Raw genomic sequence first — 19,224 nt, forward strand, 5'->3', positions numbered from 1 at the left:
GTAAGTTACCAGAACAATTATAGCAATTGCAGAGACCTTACAAAATTTCACAGACCTTACAAAAACATTAGTCGCAACTAGATAGTCCGAGTTCACTTCTGATGGAATGATCGAGCATAATATCATGAGATTCTTGACGAACAATGAATTTAAAATTAATATTGCACTTCACGTTAGAAAAACAAAAACACATATCAGATTAGAACAATTAGTGTAATGTCGCATTACAGAATATAGTACGACAAATGCACTTCTACTGACAGGTTCATTTAATTGGGGGATACTGCATAGTGCCTCGTTCTACGTGAACGGCCGTCGTACGCTCAGAGCGTTCAGTGTCGCGTTTTGCGTAGCGGCTGTTTACACGCTAACATGAGAGGGTTTCAGGTGTTGAACTGATGCATTCAACAGAGTCGTTCAATTGGGGTGTTTAACAGGGGAGTTAAACAAAGGAATTCAACCGAGGTTATCAACAGGGGAGTTAAACAGAGGGGTTCAACAGAGGTGTTCAACAGAGGTGTACAAAAAGAGAGTTAAACAGAGAAGTTCAACAGGGGGGTTTGACGACTGGATGTCATGCTGGAGGAAATAGCCTGCTAGTTAACTGCCATATATAAGAGGAATTTCCTTTCCCAAGTTTTTCGTCCCAACAAATATTAATTTATATTTTTCTGTCTTAATAGCAATGACTGTTTCATGGATCTCCAAAATGAAGAAAATATTGCAAAATATATTCTCTTCTTCTGGCAACATGGGAGTGTTTACAAAGAATTCCTAGATTAATTTTAAAAATGAAAAAGATTAATATGTAGTAAAAATAAATTAGAATTGTCACATCGCCTCGTTGACAATACATTGGGCCCGACGTTCATAAATTTTATCTGGGATATTTCTCGTCAAATTTAGGCCTTACACACATGGCTAGCCGATAATAGCTAATGTTTATAATAAAAAAAATACAGCCACGTCATCAGACAATAAGTTCGTGGACAAGAAATAATTAAAACTTAAATTTATAATAGGGATAATGGAGATTCTAAAGTACAGATAAAACTCTAACCGATGTTAGAGCTTTACCACACATACCACATCCAGGCTCGGTTCAGTTGCGGCAGTGGAGGCCATGCCAGACATTTTTGGTAACACTCTTTTCATTTAACATAGGAATTTCTGAAGCGTTTCCGTCGATTACTGAAGCGTCGATGGAAGGCCATGTTGCAGGTTTAAACCTGCATGCATCTGAGCCCGCGGTTCTTGCGCAAACTACAGCAGAAAAAGTCGATACTAAACAAGCAAAGTAAGTGCCTAGATCTACAAGAGGCTAGTGGGAATTCGATAGTTTAACTCTAATTGCTCAGATGAATGGTCGGTTCGATGTAGTTATCAGGTTCTTTGTTTTTAAACTGTAGACAAATCAAACACTAAATAAAATTTGAATGAAAAAAGCGCCCTGCCATGAAATTGCCGCAAAAAAAAAAAATATATATATAATTATATATATATTTGCTGAATGACAAAAATGGAAAAATGTTCTAAATGTTCTAAAATAATATATCTTCATACCTATTTATAAATTAATTGATTTTTAAAATAAATGTGTGGAAAACATTGTTTTAATAGAGCTTGTCTTCAGTGACAAAAACACTTCAGTTTAAATGAAAACAAACCTTGTCACAATATTGCATTAGTTCACATCCACGGCGCATGATGGAAACATTTCATTGCACGCAGAAAATAATCACTGAAATAAAATTTTATATTTTTTGAGAGGACAAATTTTGTTATTGCAGTCGATGAACGTCTCACCAACTTCCGTTCCCTGTTAGCTAATGCATGAAGATTGAAGAAGGATGGATGGAAGGAGCGTCGTTGTCCTGGCCGCAGGACATCGCGAGTTATACTCAACACGGATGCTTTAACTTGCTGCCACACACTTGATGATTGAAGTAAGAGAGTGGAAATAGAGACAATTATTTCTTTACCAACCAACAAGTAACAACACACCATGACGTCAACGGCCAGAATACAAAACCTGAATAGAACGTTCCAGTCTCACAACCCCTAAGAGATCAATGTAAATCCAGAATCTTAAATAAAACGCTTCCTATAGGCAGACCGCAAATACATTTTCATAAAATTCTGTTTAAATTTTATGACAAATAAGCAGCCACTTAAGCCTATTGCAAGGCTATGCAGTTGAGCATTAAAATACATCAAACTTCTTCAAGTCATCATTCAAGCTGAAGGAATAAATATCATTGCGTAAAATGGAGGAAAGCGTGAACCATTCGCATAGGTTGCCGGTAATATTGCAGGGAAATAAATGCGTGTCGACGAGTTAAAAGAACTAGATTAGAGAAAACTGGAGGCAGTCTGAGATGAACAAACGTCAGCCTTTATTTGAATTGAATCAACTTATTTCATGAGCAAATGAGTGCATACGCTAAATAGGCGCAAAATGGAGAAGCTAACAAGAGATTTAAGACTTAAGAGCATGTTGACATGGTTCAGCAAACTCAGCATACTAACTCCAGGTGAAAAATTTACTTACTATGTAGGGGGCATGCATGCAAATTTACAATATAATATAGGGCTTTATAAGCGTTACATACTCTCTGACTTATCTAAATATACCATACATTCTTCATTACTGAGATATGACATATCATTACGCTTATTATTGTCTTCAATTGTTACAGTGATACGTACCTAGTACATAGATAAAACCATAGCAGAACCAACGATCTCTGAACATTCGAGTGGAATTCTATTATGAATATCAGTTAATTACAGGCACAATGATTCCTTGACATGTCACTCTGACTGTCGGTTTTCTACCATCACAATTTCCCCATTATTGTTTCCTATAACATCACAGTTATTGTCTTTATCACAATAGTTATCCAGCCCCGAAATTGCACCGGAGTGCAGTGTAGTGGCGACTGACGTTCCGCCTCCGACAGTAGTGCAAGAGGCAGGTTGAGCACCTGCTGTGGCGAGTGCTGTGAGCTGCTGCACTTGCTGCGTAAGCATGTCCACGTCACGGTGTAGGTTGATGTTCTTCAGCAGCGTCTCCTCCAGTAGCGCCTGTAGGCGACGGTTCATCTCCTTGTTGGCCTCCTCTTTGCTGCCGGTCGCCATCTCTGCCACGTTCCCGGCGACGCCCTCGCCCACCTCGCGCAGGCGCGACAGCACCTTGCGCACCCCCGTGGGCGTTTCCCCGGCCCCAGGACCCAGTCGCGTGGCTCGCGGTGATGGACTTGCTGCAGGATTCACATGAGGCAGTTAACATCAAAGTTATATAGTTATGGTTATATGGAATATTTCCATTTAATATAAATGTAATATTTCCATATCCATATGGTTATGTAGAAATGGTAATAACTCAGGCTTCAAATGACTCGAGTACAGGTTTACAGATACACATTTAATTCATGCAAAACGTCAGCAATGATAGAAACCTAATTCATAACGTAAACATACGTTGTTGGGGCTCACGTGCATAGTGACATATCAATGTCAGTTACGAAATTACCTGATCTAAAGAAAAGCATAGAATTAGATTCGACGTTGAATGAATGTAACAACATGTCTAACCTCGACTGCAAACACAACTGCATATAAAAAATATATGTGAACTGAATAAATATATATAAATCGTATATGAAAATACAAGAACCTCGGGCGCAGTAGTGCTGGATGATGTTGGACTTGGTGAGGAGGTCCTGAGCCATGGCGGCGGCGGACGCCTCGAGGTGCTGGATCTGCTCCTCCTTCTGCCAGTTGGCGTTCTGGAGGGCGGCGAGGCGCGCCAGCAGCTCTGAGGTGTCGCTGCTGCACTCGCTCTTGTTGCTGCTGTGGCTCGGCGACTGTACACACAATTAGGCTCATGGACTTGCTACAGCAACTATCAGGGACACAGCGTTTAATTTTTAGAGTTATACGATAACAAAGTTAATTTATAATCAGAGACTCTTTCAATGCGCCAGGTAAATTTGAAGTGTGCATACTTTAAAATTCAGAGGCATATTCAATTAGAAAATTTAAAAACTTTCAAATCCCGTGAATTACCCACAAAAAAAACTACAGTTCTAAGGATCTAGCTTCGAGTCAATGACTCACGAGTAAACAAGTTATGTTAAAAAATTTTAATTCATTAGTAGAATCAGATGCAAAATGACTGATAAAGTACTATTTTAATGAGAATAATTACCTTTTCATCAAAATAAAACTATATATTTGCTGAAAAGTAATCAAGAATTCAAGAATCGAATAAGAAATAGTTAAAGCGTTTCGTTACGTGAATATTACTAGTTTACAATTGATGTCAAAAAGCATAGTCTAATTTATGTTCTCTAGTTCAGGAAAGATAGTAGCCAGGGAAAGATGCAGGCGTGTGTGGGAGAGAGAGACCTGCGTGGCGTCGGTGGGCCGCTGGTCGCCCGACACCATCGACCAGGACGACACGCTGCTCACGTCGTCACCCGCGTCAGACACAGAGCCTGGCCACAGGGGAGACATTAGTGTTGTAGTGGTGCAGCTCTTAGTGCGACGCAACAGTCATTTACGAAGTGAGAGTAAATTATTTTGAAACATAGTATTGATAGCAGCACGATGTAATCATATTACCAATATATATATATATATTTCACGGATCCTGCAGGCTTATTTTTCTTCAAATCATGAATGCAAAGGTTGGACGAACTCCTCATCCGATATTATTACCTTTACTCATACGTGCCACGAAATAAAATCACTTTAAAAATGTTACCGTGAAGATTATATATTCAGTTAGACCTCCCACAATATTCTAGATACAAATAACAAATATTTGACTGACTTGAGAAGCCGGCAATAAGAGAAGGGTCGGCGAGGACCTGGGCGAGCTTGTCCTGGAGTTTGTCAGCGCGGCGGCGCTCGGCCGAGAGTTGCTTCTTCAGGTCCTTGAGCAGCGATGCGCCCCGACGCTCGTGGATCACGCGATCTTCACGGGCGTCGTTCACCTCAAACACAAACGACGCGTTAACTCTCCTGCTGTCACTAGCAGGCCGGGACTAATGCTAGGATTATTGCCGTTGCTTGTTTCGCTCACCTCACACACAAACAACTCGTCAACACTCCTGCTGCCGCCACTAGCAGGCGGGACAAATGCTAGGATTATTGCAGCTGCTTGTTTTGTTTACCAAAAACACCAACTACGTGTTAACACTCCTTCCGTCACTATCAGACGGGACTAATGCTAGGATTAATGCCGCTGCTTGTTTCGTTCACCTGAAACACAAACGACGTGTTAACATTTCTGCCGTCACTAGTAGGCGGGACTAATGCTAGGATTAATGTCGCTGCTTGTTTCGTTCAGTTCAGTAAACCATCAAGCCCAAGAAGCTTTAAAATGACCTACGAGCGGATCAGCAGAATTGAAGAAGGGAGACGTGAATAACAACAGATGGGAAGGTTAATTGAAGCCTAGACGAAGAAGGAAATGGTACAATAGCAGCAAAAGTGAATATGCCAATACAAGCGGTCACCCGCACTAGTGAAATAGCGGGGTTAGGAGAAAAAGTCATGCAACAGCTCGACCCTACAACTGAGACTTGCACATAATACGAGTTCAAGGCTGTGCGATACGCAATACCTCATAATCCTTGTACAAGCCACTGGAACAATGCCCTTAGGAACGCAATGTGTCATTAACCTTCTAATTACTAAGTCCCAAGCCAGACGCCTCCCTTGAGATGCGGCCATAACTATACCAATAATTCCTGGTGCAGCTATAGCAGCATAAGTTATAATAATATCGTAAAAATGTAGTCATTTTTCAGTTGCATTACCTTATTCTTTCCTTACCTTATAAATATAGTAAAGCGTAGTAAAGTATGGGCAAGCACATATCCCTAAATTAAAGAATACAATTATTGTGCTTGGCAAAGGAAAAATGAGCATTGCAATTATAAATGAAGTTGAACATATTGACAAGATGCCTCACATGGAATGTATTTTAAACTTGTAATGAAGAAGTAGGAATCGTTGAACAATTACATTAACATAAGTTATGTTCTGCCAATTATTAAAGGTCAGAAAAGTTCAACAGCAAATGCTTAAAAGTAACAGGGTTCAACAGTACCAAGAACCCAGAGCGTTACCTGCTTCTGCAGGTCGGCAATTTTATCCTCCAGCTCCTGTCTCTGGATGGAGCTGATCTCGAGCTCGGTAGTAAAGGCCTGCAAGTGAGCCAGAGAAACTTGTCATTAGAATAAAAACTCAGCGGTCACTTCGCCTTATTAGCACTCAGCTGACTACTCAGGGTCACCCTCAGCTATCATTTGCCACCAGCACTGCAATAACTTCTGATATAGGCTAGATTCGGCAGTTAAGTCTACAGGCTGAACTCTACAGACTCAAACGTGGTGTCTATGATACGGCGATATCGCCTACGGTCCTATTCATGTGAACGAAGAAACGATCCTAAAATCCTAATACCAATGCAAATGAAAAAAATAATCCTAAAATCCTAAAATAACCGATAGAAACAACAATATACTGTCGTTTAACCAATCACATAATTCGTACAGATGAATAGTCAGGTATGGTTTAACAATTAAGTGTATGACATATTCCAAGACGTACCTGCTTTTGATTAGCAGCCTGTTCTTCAAGATGTCTCGCTAAGACCAAATTCTCGGCTTGAATTTTCTCCTTCTCGACGTGCCAGAACTCCTTTAGAGACGCTATCTCGTCCTCGAACTGCGCGGCGCGTTCTTGCGCCATGCTCCTCTCGCGCTCCAGCCGCGCCGCGTCCTCCTTCAGGGCCTCCAGCTCCTTCTTCAGCTCCGAGCACTGAGCCTGCGAAATAACAATTCGGTCATTACGGAATGTTTTACCACAATACCTATCAGATGCTAAAATAATTCCAACAGGATAGGGACCCGTCAACTTACTAATTGGAACTATACTTCGGTGAAGGGAATTGCAATACGAAGCCTTTTTAGTCCGATTCATCGGAACTTGAAGAGCAAAAATGAAAGATTGAACTTTTGAATGAAGGCTAAAGCTATCATTCAATAAATGAGAGCGGCTGGTATTCCTCGCACAGCAAGATGTCAAGTACAAAAACTCTGTAAACTAAAGACGTGTTCTGTGACTGTAGTAGCACGGCTCATTAGTGATGAGACCCACTGGTTGGGATATGAACTACGCATGAGGGTTGCAATAAGTGACGAGCACTACAACCTTCAACATTTTGTTTGGGTGACACGGGCTGGTGTGCCGGCAAATTCAAACTCGGTCACAGTAAATACGGAGAGCAATAATTTAATAACTATTAATTTAGGGAAAAAAATTATCGATGGAACTAAACAAAATTTTAATTTGAACATTCAAGTAAATAAATCGCCCTTAAGAGCCATGTTTAATTATGTATACAATTTTTAAAATCAGAAATGTTCGCGAACTATTTTCTCAAGTACATGAGTAGGTACACGAAAGCGCGGCACAAATCTGAAGTCAATGCATTATGCTATCATTTATAGCTTTGGTATTCTAAGGACAAAAGCACAAGACCTTATATTGGTCGAGCAGCTCGCGGTGCTGCGCCTGCTGCTCCTTTATCTTGTGCTGCGCCTCCTGCAGCTGCCGTCGCGCCTCCTGCAGCTCAGTTCCCAGGGCCGCGACGACGCTCTGCTCGCTCCCCAAGTCCTGCACGCGGGAAGCAGCTAGGTTCGGCCGTGTAAAGTGTCGGCCACAACACACAAAAAGTTTGAATAACTGACAAAAAATTTTAAAATAACTGAAGATAAAATAATGGTATGTGTGGTTCCTAAGGCTGAATTTGCTCTGCTCGCGCGCCAACTGCTGCACGCGGGAAGTAAGTTGGCTCCGCCGTGTAAAGTGGCAACCAAAACACAAAATGTATGATTAACTGACATAAATGCAAGAATAAATGAAGATAAAAGAACGGTATGTGTGTTCCCAAGGCTGAATTTGCTCAGCTTGCCTCCAGAGCTTCTATAAGCTAGCCTGGCTTCTGAACAGCATAACTATTAGGATAAAACGTACATAAAAAAACTTAAACCTATTTGATGTATCAAGATGAGCTCAAACAAATATATGGTAATAAATTGAATGTTTATTATAATTAAATTAAGAAAAAACTCGATTGGATGTTTAATGAATAGCACAGTTGTCTACTGTGTAACTTACTGTTTTAAGTGATTCCACTTCACTTTGAAGCTGGTGTTTGGAAGCGTCGCTCTGTAACAGCTGACGCTCAGCTGTGTCCTTCAGTTCAGTCGCAAGATTAAGTTGCTCTCGTAACTCCGCTTCGGAATTCTGCTTGTCTTCTAGCTGCTTCTGTAAGTCTGGAACACGAACATTATTATAAAAAGCATTGTTTGCATCCTCAAAATATAGAACAATTCAAGCTTAGGCTCTTCGCAGAGTTTCATTAGTGAAACCAATCATCATAGATACCTACAAGTATTAAGATCAATTCATTCCTTACATTGCAAATCAACCAAGAATTCAAAAGCTAATAAATGCGCAATAAAAACCATTAAAAGTTTTAGGACGCTTGGAAAATATTTTTGTCATGAAACTTGAATGAATTAAATAAAAATTGCATGATCTCATGTCCACATTGTTACGCTTTTATTGTGCTAAGAAAATAAGACGCTTTTATTAAGCAAAGAAAATAAGATGTTTACCAAGTGTGAGCTGTTGCTCAGCCTGCAGCCTGAGGTGGGACTCGTCAAGAGCAGCACTAGCCCGCTGAGAGGCAGACTGCGCTTCTGAGACCTGATATGAACAAGATATTGTCATGTTGGTTAGAGCAGCGAGAGGTTACCTACTGAGGTGTTGTGGATTTTTTTTTATTAGAAAAAATCACTTTGAACGTGGTAAGGTATTAAGAAAATTCAACTCAAATGTGGGATCATGGAAATTATTTGAAATAAAATACAGAACGAACATGGTTCATTACATTGAAATATGACTATTTTCGGGAATAAAATAGAGAAAAGAATGAAAATTTTCATAAAATTTAGGCTTGCAATTTTCAAGGGGCCGTAAAGCTCGTCAGTATTTTAATTTTTTATGTAAAAATATGTACGAGTATTTAAATATATAGAAGATATTCCAAAATAATTAAATGCAAGTTAATCATTTAAACATAAGATAGTAAGGCAGACCTGAGCAGCAAGCTCGTCAGCCCTGCTCGTAGCGTCACGCAGCCGCGCCTCGCACTCCTGTAGTCGCGCCTCTGCTGCCCTGAGAACAAAATTAAACTTACTTATATGATCACGCCACTGATTTCAATAGAAATGACTAAAGCTTATGTTAATATTTAATAAATAAGCAGTCGTTCTTGTCGTCCGCAGTATCCTTGATACTCAACTAGTGATAGCCATGGTCAAAGTCAGTTGGTGCAATAGAATTTTTTAAAGTGTTTTAAATTCGAAGTCCAAATTTAATAGTGACATATTCATACAATTTTGTCATGATTATTGTATCTAGTCTATATACAAGCATGCATTTAAATAATCCAGGATTCAATGGATACTCAGACAAGAATACTAGTGTCCAGGGGCCATACTTTCAAAATTGGCTAAGTTAACGTAAGTCCCTACACTCTATTTTCTTGTCTATGAATGGTGGATTTTGCTTAAAATGCCGTTAATGATTGGCTGATGAATTTGTAATCATCAACTTTTTTTGAAAGTATGGGCCCAGAGCTGCTGCTTGGTAACGATCACAGAGCAGGTTAGGTCACCAGAGCATTTCTGGTCAGTGGAGTTGCCTGTTGATTTCTGGTCAACGGGCGACTCACAACCGTAGTGGGTCAGACTTATTCAGGCTTCTCGCCAGAGCTCGAGCATTAGAACAAAAAATCAGATATTCTGGGCATCATGAGTACATCAGAATAAACACCAAAATATTTATAATATTTACAACGCAAGAAACAACATGAATGTTAACTAAACAATGAAGTAGGAATATCTCACTTGAGGTTGTGGTCGGCGGCTGGGAGGGGCGGCACTGCCTCATCAGCAGGTCCTGAGCAGCAACAAATATTGGACAATACAAAAGCCAGCCAGGCGCATCATAATTAATTAATGGAGTACGGTATTTATTGGAGTAACAAAATGAGAAACATTTTACTATTATTACATTAAAAATGTGATGTGAGCTGAGGAAATGGCGCACAGTGATAATTATATAGCTTCTTAATAAATCATATTATTGACGACAAAAGCAAGAGTTTGTGGAAAAAGGATTGATCCATCTTCTTATAGAATATGTTTGAGGCTATTGAAAAATCATTAAATAGTTAGGATAGAAAAATTCAGAACCACTCAAGCTTTCCAGCATAAAAATATTTATGATAAAATCTCTATCTGCACATTGATGCTCAGTTGATTGAAAAACATGAGTTTAATTTTATTATTTCATGGCAACTACAAGATCAGAAGTGAACAAAGAGTAAGATACACATTAAGATGTTCAAAACAAAAAAGGTTTATAATGAAGCAGTTCAGGCATAGCATTCAATGTACAAGCATAATGAAGTAAGCTAAATATATTACCAAGACTGTGGTCTTCCTCGAGGCTGAGTTTCTTGAAGCTCACTCCTCCACCGCCAAGCCTGATGGCACCTTCTTCCCTGCAACATTGCGAGTCTTTCAAGCTTTGCAAAATCAAGTGACCTAAATTTTATTGCTGTAATTTGTAAAGTCATTTATCTGATTTGCAGCAAAATTACATTCAATAAAATAATGCAGCAGAATGAAGGATATTGTTTTACAAAATTGTTGACTTGCATTACTTTGAAAAGCACATAATCTTGCCACAAAAAGGCTGAAAATAGTTAACATATTTTGAGGTCATCAACTAAGGACTTGGTGAACGAATTCATTTGTGCGTGAAAAAATCTGAAGAAAGATCTTGAGATTTTTAAACAGATTGTCTGCGCTTGACAGTATTTATGGTATAGACATTGATCTTTAGATCATATAGGTACTGAAATTCACAAATAATTTAATGAAATACATAGCATTGAATATTTATTTAGCATTCAATTTAAGTGATCATATTCAGGGAGCAGACAAGCAAGGAGTATTCAGAGACAACTCACTGCAGTATTGCATGCGTGCTAAGCAGCTGCTGTAGTTGTGCATTGCGCTCCACTGAGCTGTTCAATCTCTCCTTAGCTTCTTCCAGCTGCTTGATGTGCTCTTCAGCCTGTCGTTCCAGGCGCTTCTGCAGCAATGACAGCTCAGTTCGTAGCATCAACACCTGCAATGTGTATAATGTGTATGAACACCAATAAATGCTGGGTTGATTTAAGGTAAAAACGTTTTATAAATATGAATGTCTTTTTAAAATAATGATTATAAATCCTCCAAGCGCACATGCAAAGCATAGGTGATATTCTTCAATCAGATTTTCTTTCATAATTAGTAAAAATTCCCTAGCTCATGAGCTGATCAGATTCAGGTTTTTAACCTAATCCAGGAATATTTGCTCTAAAATTTGATCTTGTTATTGACTGTGCATAGTGAAATTCTAAACTGAACCAAAATAAAGAAAAGGCTGGCTTACCTGCTTGGAGTCATCAGTGGTGGCATCTGATGGAGTGTCGCTGGAATGATCCCTGCAAAGATCTGTCAGCTGCTGTTCCAGTCTCTCATTTTCTGTAGCTAACTGCAAAATTTTAAAACAAAAATAGACACATAAACTTTGTTTTCATAAACCTAAAAATACAGTTTCAACATAAATCTCGATTTTACAGCCTTTAAATTCAGAACAGACTTTATAATCTTGAAAAAAATAAAACTAGAAAAGCATTCAAAACAAAATACTTCTTTAGTTTTGAAATTAGCCTCTCAGCAGAAATACCAATAACAATTTTTTTTGACAAGAATAGGTACACATCTCCCTAGCCCTGGGTATGCTCTGAATACAGGCAGTGGATTACTTCCACAAACTTTCGAGAAATTTTTGTACTTTTTAAAAACTGACCATGAGTTACATTAAAGAAAAAAGAAGTGTGAATAAATTGAATAATTGTAACTATTCTGTATTGGTAGATTAATTAGGTAGGTAGTCAATGAACACAATATTAATAGGTGAAATAAAAATGACTGGGAAAACAAAATTTGCATGAAAGTGTAAACATAATATTTATTTCAAGGTAACCTATTTTTTTTAATTTTGTCAACTTGATGCCTTAGTTTCTCTGCAAGCAGAAGTTGCTTGATAGCTCACCCTAGCAAGTTCCTGCAACAAGGTGCTGTTCTGCAACTTGAACTCTTCTTCCTGGTCCCTCAGTCTTGTCCTCAGGACATTATTGTCTCTGGTAAGAGCATCAGCCTCGGTTGCCTTCTTAGAAGCTCGAATGGCAATTGCCTGACGAGAACACTGTTCACTGAGGCTAGCACATTCTGTAAACCAAAGGTAACATTAATATTAGATACATTACATGTTTGCAGTGGTTACTCTTGACTTTTTGGGCCAAATTAGGCACGTGAATTGATTTCTCATGAAAGTAATGTTTAAATATTAGTTAGTAAGAACCTATAACTAAATTATTGTTATTTATGCTTATAGAATTTATTTTGCTCATGACCATATGTTTCATGTTAATTCATTTAAAATTACAAAGGCATATACCTTTAGGCTTAGAACTTCTGTTTGCTGGATTATAAATGAGATCAAGTCTAGTGACTTATGATCCAACAAGTTAAATTTTTCATGATAACCAGAATGTAAATAATTTTATTCCAGGACACAGAGATGGATATTCTCATCCTTCCTTTTTTAGTTGATTCTGTTTGTAATTAGTACAATATATAAATAGAATGAAATGGTTCCAGGGACACTTTTTATTCTTGTTTCCTTCTTATAAAATACCTAGTTTTTTCTACATTCCACACAAACAATAATAATGAAAGAATAGCATTTCATTTAGATACCGGTATCTAACATATGGATATCAGAGAGACCAATTTGGTGCATCAGGCATGCCAGTTCACAGATCCAGCCACAAAATACACTTTCATGGCTGTACAAATTTCATATGTTGCTTAAGAGTCAGTGAATAAAACAGACAATTGATGAATGCTGATGAACTAAAACTGAGAACAAAACAAGAATTCAGATAATTTCTCTATATGAAAATTAGATGAAACATGAGAGAAGTTTTGTAAACTAACTCATTACCTACAACTGTAGTAGAAATAAATGCATACTGGAGGTTCACTTTCAACGGTTCTATTCAATAGTCATCAAATTTGTTGCTACAGAAGAAAACTAAGCTTAAAAGAAAGTCATAAAGAATGAAATAAATTGATCACGGTTACCTTTGTTCTGCTTTTTTAGTCTGTCTTCAAGTGCATAATTCTTTTCTCTCAATTCCAGGAGCTGAGTCTGTAAATAAATAAACATGATATGTTAATAGAATTTCAGACTAATCCTGAAAATGCAATGCTGAAATATAAGCCAGTTATGCAAAGACACTTCTGCAATATCCTACAGTCTTCAAAATGTCAGAAATGTTTATTTTTTTATCAGAATTGTCAGATTTTTTTCACTTAGGAGTTTACTGGTCTAGTCATAGGACTCAAAAAGGAAGTCTAAATATGTATAATTTTGACAAATTTCTTATTATTTGTTAAAACACTTGGCTTGAACAGTTAGGAAGTTCAATTCTACCTAATAACTTGAAGCTGAATTTCTTGCATATTTAACTATTCTGAAAAATATGGTAGAAATTATTCATGAAGGAGACAAGAATGCTCAAACTTGCAGTCAATTTTTCAAAAGCCCTTGCCTTATTTATCATATAAATAAAAAAAAAACAGTTAATTTTTGCTAGCAATTTTTGGTAAATTATGTCTGATATTCCAGATTGGGTTATTCTTTTCCCTCAATAATGCATAGGTCACCACTTTTGAAATAAATTGTTCATATTGAAGACCAGCAACTCAAGTGCTGTTTGAAAGTTAGTGGCATTGATGGTAACATATCTGGAATATTGGGGCCATGGGCTTAGTTGGAGGAAATTGTAGTTGAAACTATCTATTCATAATGCATGAGTGATTGTAAAGAATTAAAGGGCAAATTAAATTATATTAATTTGCCATCTTTTTACCTTTATTAAAAGAAATAAGTTGGTCAGGGCTAGAGCTCAGGCTTGGAGAAATTCAAGGAGTATATAGTGTACATATTTGGCATAAAATATATCTTCCAATACTATGTGAGCTGTGACTAGAGCTTTCCATTTATAGCTAAATTTTTAGAGCTGCAAGATTCCCTCTAGATGAATTACCTCGAATCTAATTTTAATAAAAGTAGGAAGATTGCAATCCTGGTTCATATTATTTACAAGATTGAACCACCTAACATTAAAATTGGGCAGAAGCCACACTTGAATTGGACAAGAACACCTGTGAATCTGGCAAATTTTACCCATTACTATGACCTATCCTAAATTTCTTCAGGGCAAAATAGGAATAACAGCTTATGTTCACCCGCAATTTCCAAAAATCCTCAATTAAATAATCATTTTTGCCTGTAATTTCAGGGATCTCCTGTCTGAATTTCCAAAAAAGGCTGGAATTCTAGAATAGTGCATATTACTGCATAAAGCCTGTTATTTTTGGGGCAGATCCAGACTGTGATTGGATGTGACTTGTGTAATGGCCTCTCCAAATTGCTATGTGTACTATTGTGTACCATACTGGTTAATTCAATATCCCTTTCCAGTTTTGAATTTCAGCCTGGAATTTTTTTAAATAGGCCATTTCTCAATTTCTTTATAAAAAAAAAGAAAAGCCTATTTTCAAATGCAATTTTCAAAAATCATTTGTCAAAGAATTTTTATAATCCCCAATTTTAATAAATTCTGCCAATATTCCTAATATGGCTAATCCAAATCTGGTGTAGAATATTTCTAGCTCACAAGCTGCAACTAGAGCTTCCCAGAGATTTTTGGAGTCAAAAGAGTCCTGCTAGAGTAGACTGTAGATGAATTATCGCATATCTAATTGTTGATAAAACTGCACCATTGGGTAGCAAGATTCCAAATGTATTGAAAATTTGTTACTTTGGAGCTGCAAGATTTCATTTGTATGTAAGGAAATTCTAATCTATCTCCAAATTTGAAGCTTGACCAATGACCAGTGTCCAGTTTCAAAATATGAGCCAAAGATAAATTGGAAGTATCCTTTCAGATTTTTAAATCCAATAATATAGGTGCATTTGTTCATGTATTACCCTTTCCAAGTACCATCAACTGGGGTGACTTTGGCCAAATTACACTAGTTTCTGCCAATCAAATTCCTACAAAATAGGAATGAAGCGTTACTGGTGAAAAGTGGTGATTGTAAATTTGTAAATATATTACTGAAATGTTCTACTTTAAATGTCATGTCCAAATTATGTCACTTTTATTATTTTTTATTTTTCTTTAATTAGCTGAGTCTGAGTGTGATGTCACCTCGCAATGGGGTGACTTTGGTCACATGTGTTAAAACACAGTAAAAACGTAGTAAAAATTATTTCGTGGCCGAATTCAACCATTAGCGGGGTGACATAGGCCACACGGGTTATTTTAAAAAATGATAATCAATGCCACTGGGCACTGTGTATTATAAAAATTGAAACACAAAGATAACGACTCACATTTGTGAATCATATGCTTCATTAAGGCAGCTTTCTGTCAATTTCAATAGCAGCTGGACATGAGTTTGAAAAATCTAGTCCCCATGGGATCTGGAGCATTCTTCAAAAAACCAATGATGCTTGATAGTTGATAGAGGTACAACCTTTGAAGTTACATAAAGTGCGACCCTGTTTGTCAAAGTAATTTTTAACCAAAAAACGCAGATCCATACCGTGTACCGGTAGTGGGAAGCCTTAGTCTGATAGCAGACTAATGTTAATGTAGGATACCGTAAAATAGGGTTACTTTGACCGTCGGGGTAACTTTGACCACTTTTTGTTTTTTGACAAAAACCCCCAAAACTCAAAAACTATTTGACATAGAAAAATTTTGTCAATGGCCATCAAAGGCCAAATACTGAGGCTACGTATCACAATAGAAAGATTTAAAAAGTTTGCATATCTAATAGGTTAAAAAATTAATAATGTGACCCACGAAAAAGAGCTATTATTTAAAGCCTGTCGGAGTATCCCCTCAAATTTTTTTATTTTTTGGTAAAATACCTCCAGGTTTTGATGCATTGTAGTAGAACTCTTCTAGTTATATATGCACAAGACAAATTTTAGGAAAGTGTCATAGTTTGCAAATCAGCAAATGGAGGGCACCGCCCCCCAATGGGGGAACTTTGATCCCCTAATGGCAGCCGTGACGGGGTTACATTGACTGGATTGGAAATTAAGTTAAAATTACCATAGGTACCTATATAACATATTTTAGGTTTGATACACCTATTAATTTTTTTTCTTTATGTTTCAGACTCTACAGAGTCCTATATATGGTAATTTTAACTTAATTTCCAAGCCGGTCAATGTTAACCTGTCATGGCTGCCATTAGGTGGTCACATTTTGCCCATTGGGGGGCGGTGCCCCCAATTTGCAAACTATGACACTTCCCACAAATTTGTCATTTGCATATGTAACTAGAAGAGTTCTACTACAATGCACCAAAACCTGGAGTTATTTGGAGTTATTTTACCAAAAAATAAAATTGATTTTGCCACCTGGTCAAAGAAACCCGATGAGCTGGGGTAACAAAGACCATCACTTTCTTTGAAATTACATCAAAACTATGAGAGGCAGGAGCCAGCAATTTATGGTGAGTAAAGCTAGAGTAGAGAGTAGAGTATAGACCTGTATTTTGCATGTTTCAATTCAAGTTTAAATTATCTAGTAAAAAATTGCATAATTTTGAAAAAAAGTGGTCAAAGTTAACCCCTTTTTTTTTGCAGTACTAAATCTCACACCTCTGTAGGTTAAAGAGTTGACTGTCCTAAATTTTTTACATGACGGCCAGCACACCGGTCGCTCAAAGTTGAACGAGGGACTTTGCAGCAACTCAGAATATATCCTGTATGGCACAGAATCTAATTTACGTTTATAGCTGGGCATATTGCCTGATTATTCTAAACATTTATTGGCTGGCTGAAGTCACCCCATTTTGCCCATATGCCAGCTAATTTTTCAAGCATTTATATTACATTTGGTAAAAAAACATGTAGCCATTGATATACTAATCATAATACAAGATACCAAAATAAGTGAAACAAATCTGCTTCCAACATTCTTTTTTTCATCTCAAAATATTGAATTTTGCACTCAGCTTTTTTTTCTTTACAGTACTGTGGCATTCAGATCATGTAGCCGTGTAGCTAAAGCAGGATATAAAATTAAAGAAACAAAACGGTTTCCAATCTATAGATAAGGAAAAACTACATTGGATACCATTTTGTTCCCATAACATAACACAACTACAACAGAAACATATGGTATGGCGGCAAAACAAAATCATAAACGTTGGCCAAAGTCACCCCGGCCCCACAGCCTAATCAGTAATCACCCCAGTTGATAGGCCTAACTTGATTGTACTACCTTCTAATAGGCTTCTATCATGGACAATTGGACATGGCCATAGGATTTAGGAATGGGTTAAATTGATCATTCATGAAGCTGAATTTTAAATGATTGCAAATAATTACCTAATATAACTTATACAAGACTCACTTGGAATATTGAAAAATCCTCTGCATTAAATTGAGTCATTCTGTGGTTATATTCACAAAATTGACAAGCTGCATTTCTTGACTTGATAAAAATAGAAGTGAAAAGCAAATTTGTTTTTATACTTGTGTCATTTGGTAACTTTGGCAAAGCCTAAAGCCTGTAAAGTGTAAAGGGGTAGAAGTGAATCTCTCTCTCTCTCTTGTTTGATGCTTATTAGAGCTTTGGAGACGCATCCATGTAGCTCCACGTCTGCAGGGGGATTTGGCTGTTACAGAAGTCCCAGTATCCCACGTTTGCACAGGGATTTAGGTAGTCCGTGCAGCAGTCCCAGCAACTGTGTCTGTGTGCACATGAAAAATGTCATTAGTATAAAGCATCATAAACATTTTATCAATTAATCAACTAGAGCTCATATAATTGGGGTGTAAATTTCAGTATCATGTTCAGGGTAATAATTTGCTGAAGGCAGATCAGGGTACAAATGTGTTTCAAAATAAAGTGACATTTATTTGTTAAGAATTGCTAGCAGTTTGCTCTTCTAAAACAAAGGACTACATTAATAGCACTAAGCTAAATTGCCCAAGTTAGTAGCTAGAGGATGCCCTACCTTGTGCCACATACGAGAACCCAGACTCTAGGTGAGGGTCCAGCCTGGGCGGCTCAACCTGGAGCCTCCCCAAGTGAATCAACACAGGAAACTTTGAGGAGTCAACTTCTTATTTATTCTTAGTTAAGACTTAAGGGAGCACTGGAAACTGGTCTATGAAGCCCTGTGCCTACACAGGACGGTTCAGAAAATCTGAAAAACGGAATTAAATGGAAGAACAGGAAAAGAACCAAGAAACGGTATAATAATTTTCACAGGGAGAGTTACTAAGAAGTAAACGCTGCTAGGAAGAACAGATGTTCCACCGTCAAAATGTTACTATAGCTGGTAACTGATAAGATCATATTGCTCCTAGCCTCCTCCGTGCTAGATTAAAATAAAAATAGCGGTTTCAGCGTTTATTAGGCAATAGGCCTGTCGCCAATTCTTAACATCGCAGAACATTCACAGCTTGTTGCGGTCTCGAACTCACAACTCACTGCTACAGTTCTGCTGCGCTGAACCGCCCGGCCTCCTCGCCGATTCTGACCAGAAACTGGCGCACAGAGCTGGGATTGAACCCGCGCCTCTCTGCGCCAATCCTGGTACTCTGAACTTTAACCCCTGGGCCACCCCAGTGGTTAAAGTTCAAAGTGGTAATGGAACTATTATTCAAATTATTTGAAAAGTGATTTTGAAAATACAATTGTATTTTTCAAATTTTGGGCAATAATTATGGGTCTAAAAGGTAGTGAAAAGGTAGATTTGTAGCTCATCTTGTTGTTCTTTGCGCATGTTGTTGTTCTCCGCATTGTCAGGTCGAAAAGATAAGAACAAAACGTACATTTGATCTGCATGTCATGATCTGCTGTTAGGTGCCTGTACACAGGGATAACACTAGCCGCTAGTTCATCCGCCG

At 37.8% G+C, this 19,224-nt stretch overlaps 1 protein-coding gene across 2 annotated transcripts; it reads right to left on the minus strand.

Annotated features, from left to right (window-relative positions):
* Window positions 1–1,633: 1,633 nt before the first annotated feature.
* Window positions 1,634–18,573, minus strand: LOC108679021 (GRIP1-associated protein 1). 2 transcript variants are annotated; one of them, XM_047882588.1, is made up of 18 exons: window positions 18,327–18,573; window positions 17,720–18,053; window positions 13,356–13,422; window positions 12,262–12,437; window positions 11,596–11,697; window positions 11,129–11,289; window positions 10,581–10,657; window positions 9,999–10,050; window positions 9,186–9,264; window positions 8,703–8,793; window positions 8,200–8,357; window positions 7,561–7,695; window positions 6,628–6,843; window positions 6,144–6,221; window positions 4,841–5,003; window positions 4,414–4,502; window positions 3,680–3,869; window positions 1,634–3,263 (listed from the first exon to the last, which is right to left on the minus strand). In XM_047882588.1, the coding sequence occupies exons 2-18, from the start codon at window positions 17,756–17,758 to the stop codon at window positions 2,815–2,817; spliced, it is 2,322 nt and encodes a 773-aa protein (XP_047738544.1). In that variant the 5' UTR covers window positions 17,759–18,053; window positions 18,327–18,573; the 3' UTR covers window positions 1,634–2,814. The 2 variants fall into 2 exon arrangements, with proteins under 2 accessions (XP_047738544.1, XP_018023018.1); XM_018167529.2 differs by having other exon boundaries at window positions 17,720–18,059.
* Window positions 18,574–19,224: the final 651 nt, after the last annotated feature.

This window comes from Hyalella azteca, unplaced genomic scaffold, assembly GCF_000764305.2.
Source record: "Hyalella azteca isolate HAZT.00-mixed unplaced genomic scaffold, Hazt_2.0.2 contig10791, whole genome shotgun sequence".
Lineage (NCBI taxonomy): Eukaryota > Metazoa > Arthropoda > Malacostraca > Amphipoda > Hyalellidae > Hyalella > Hyalella azteca.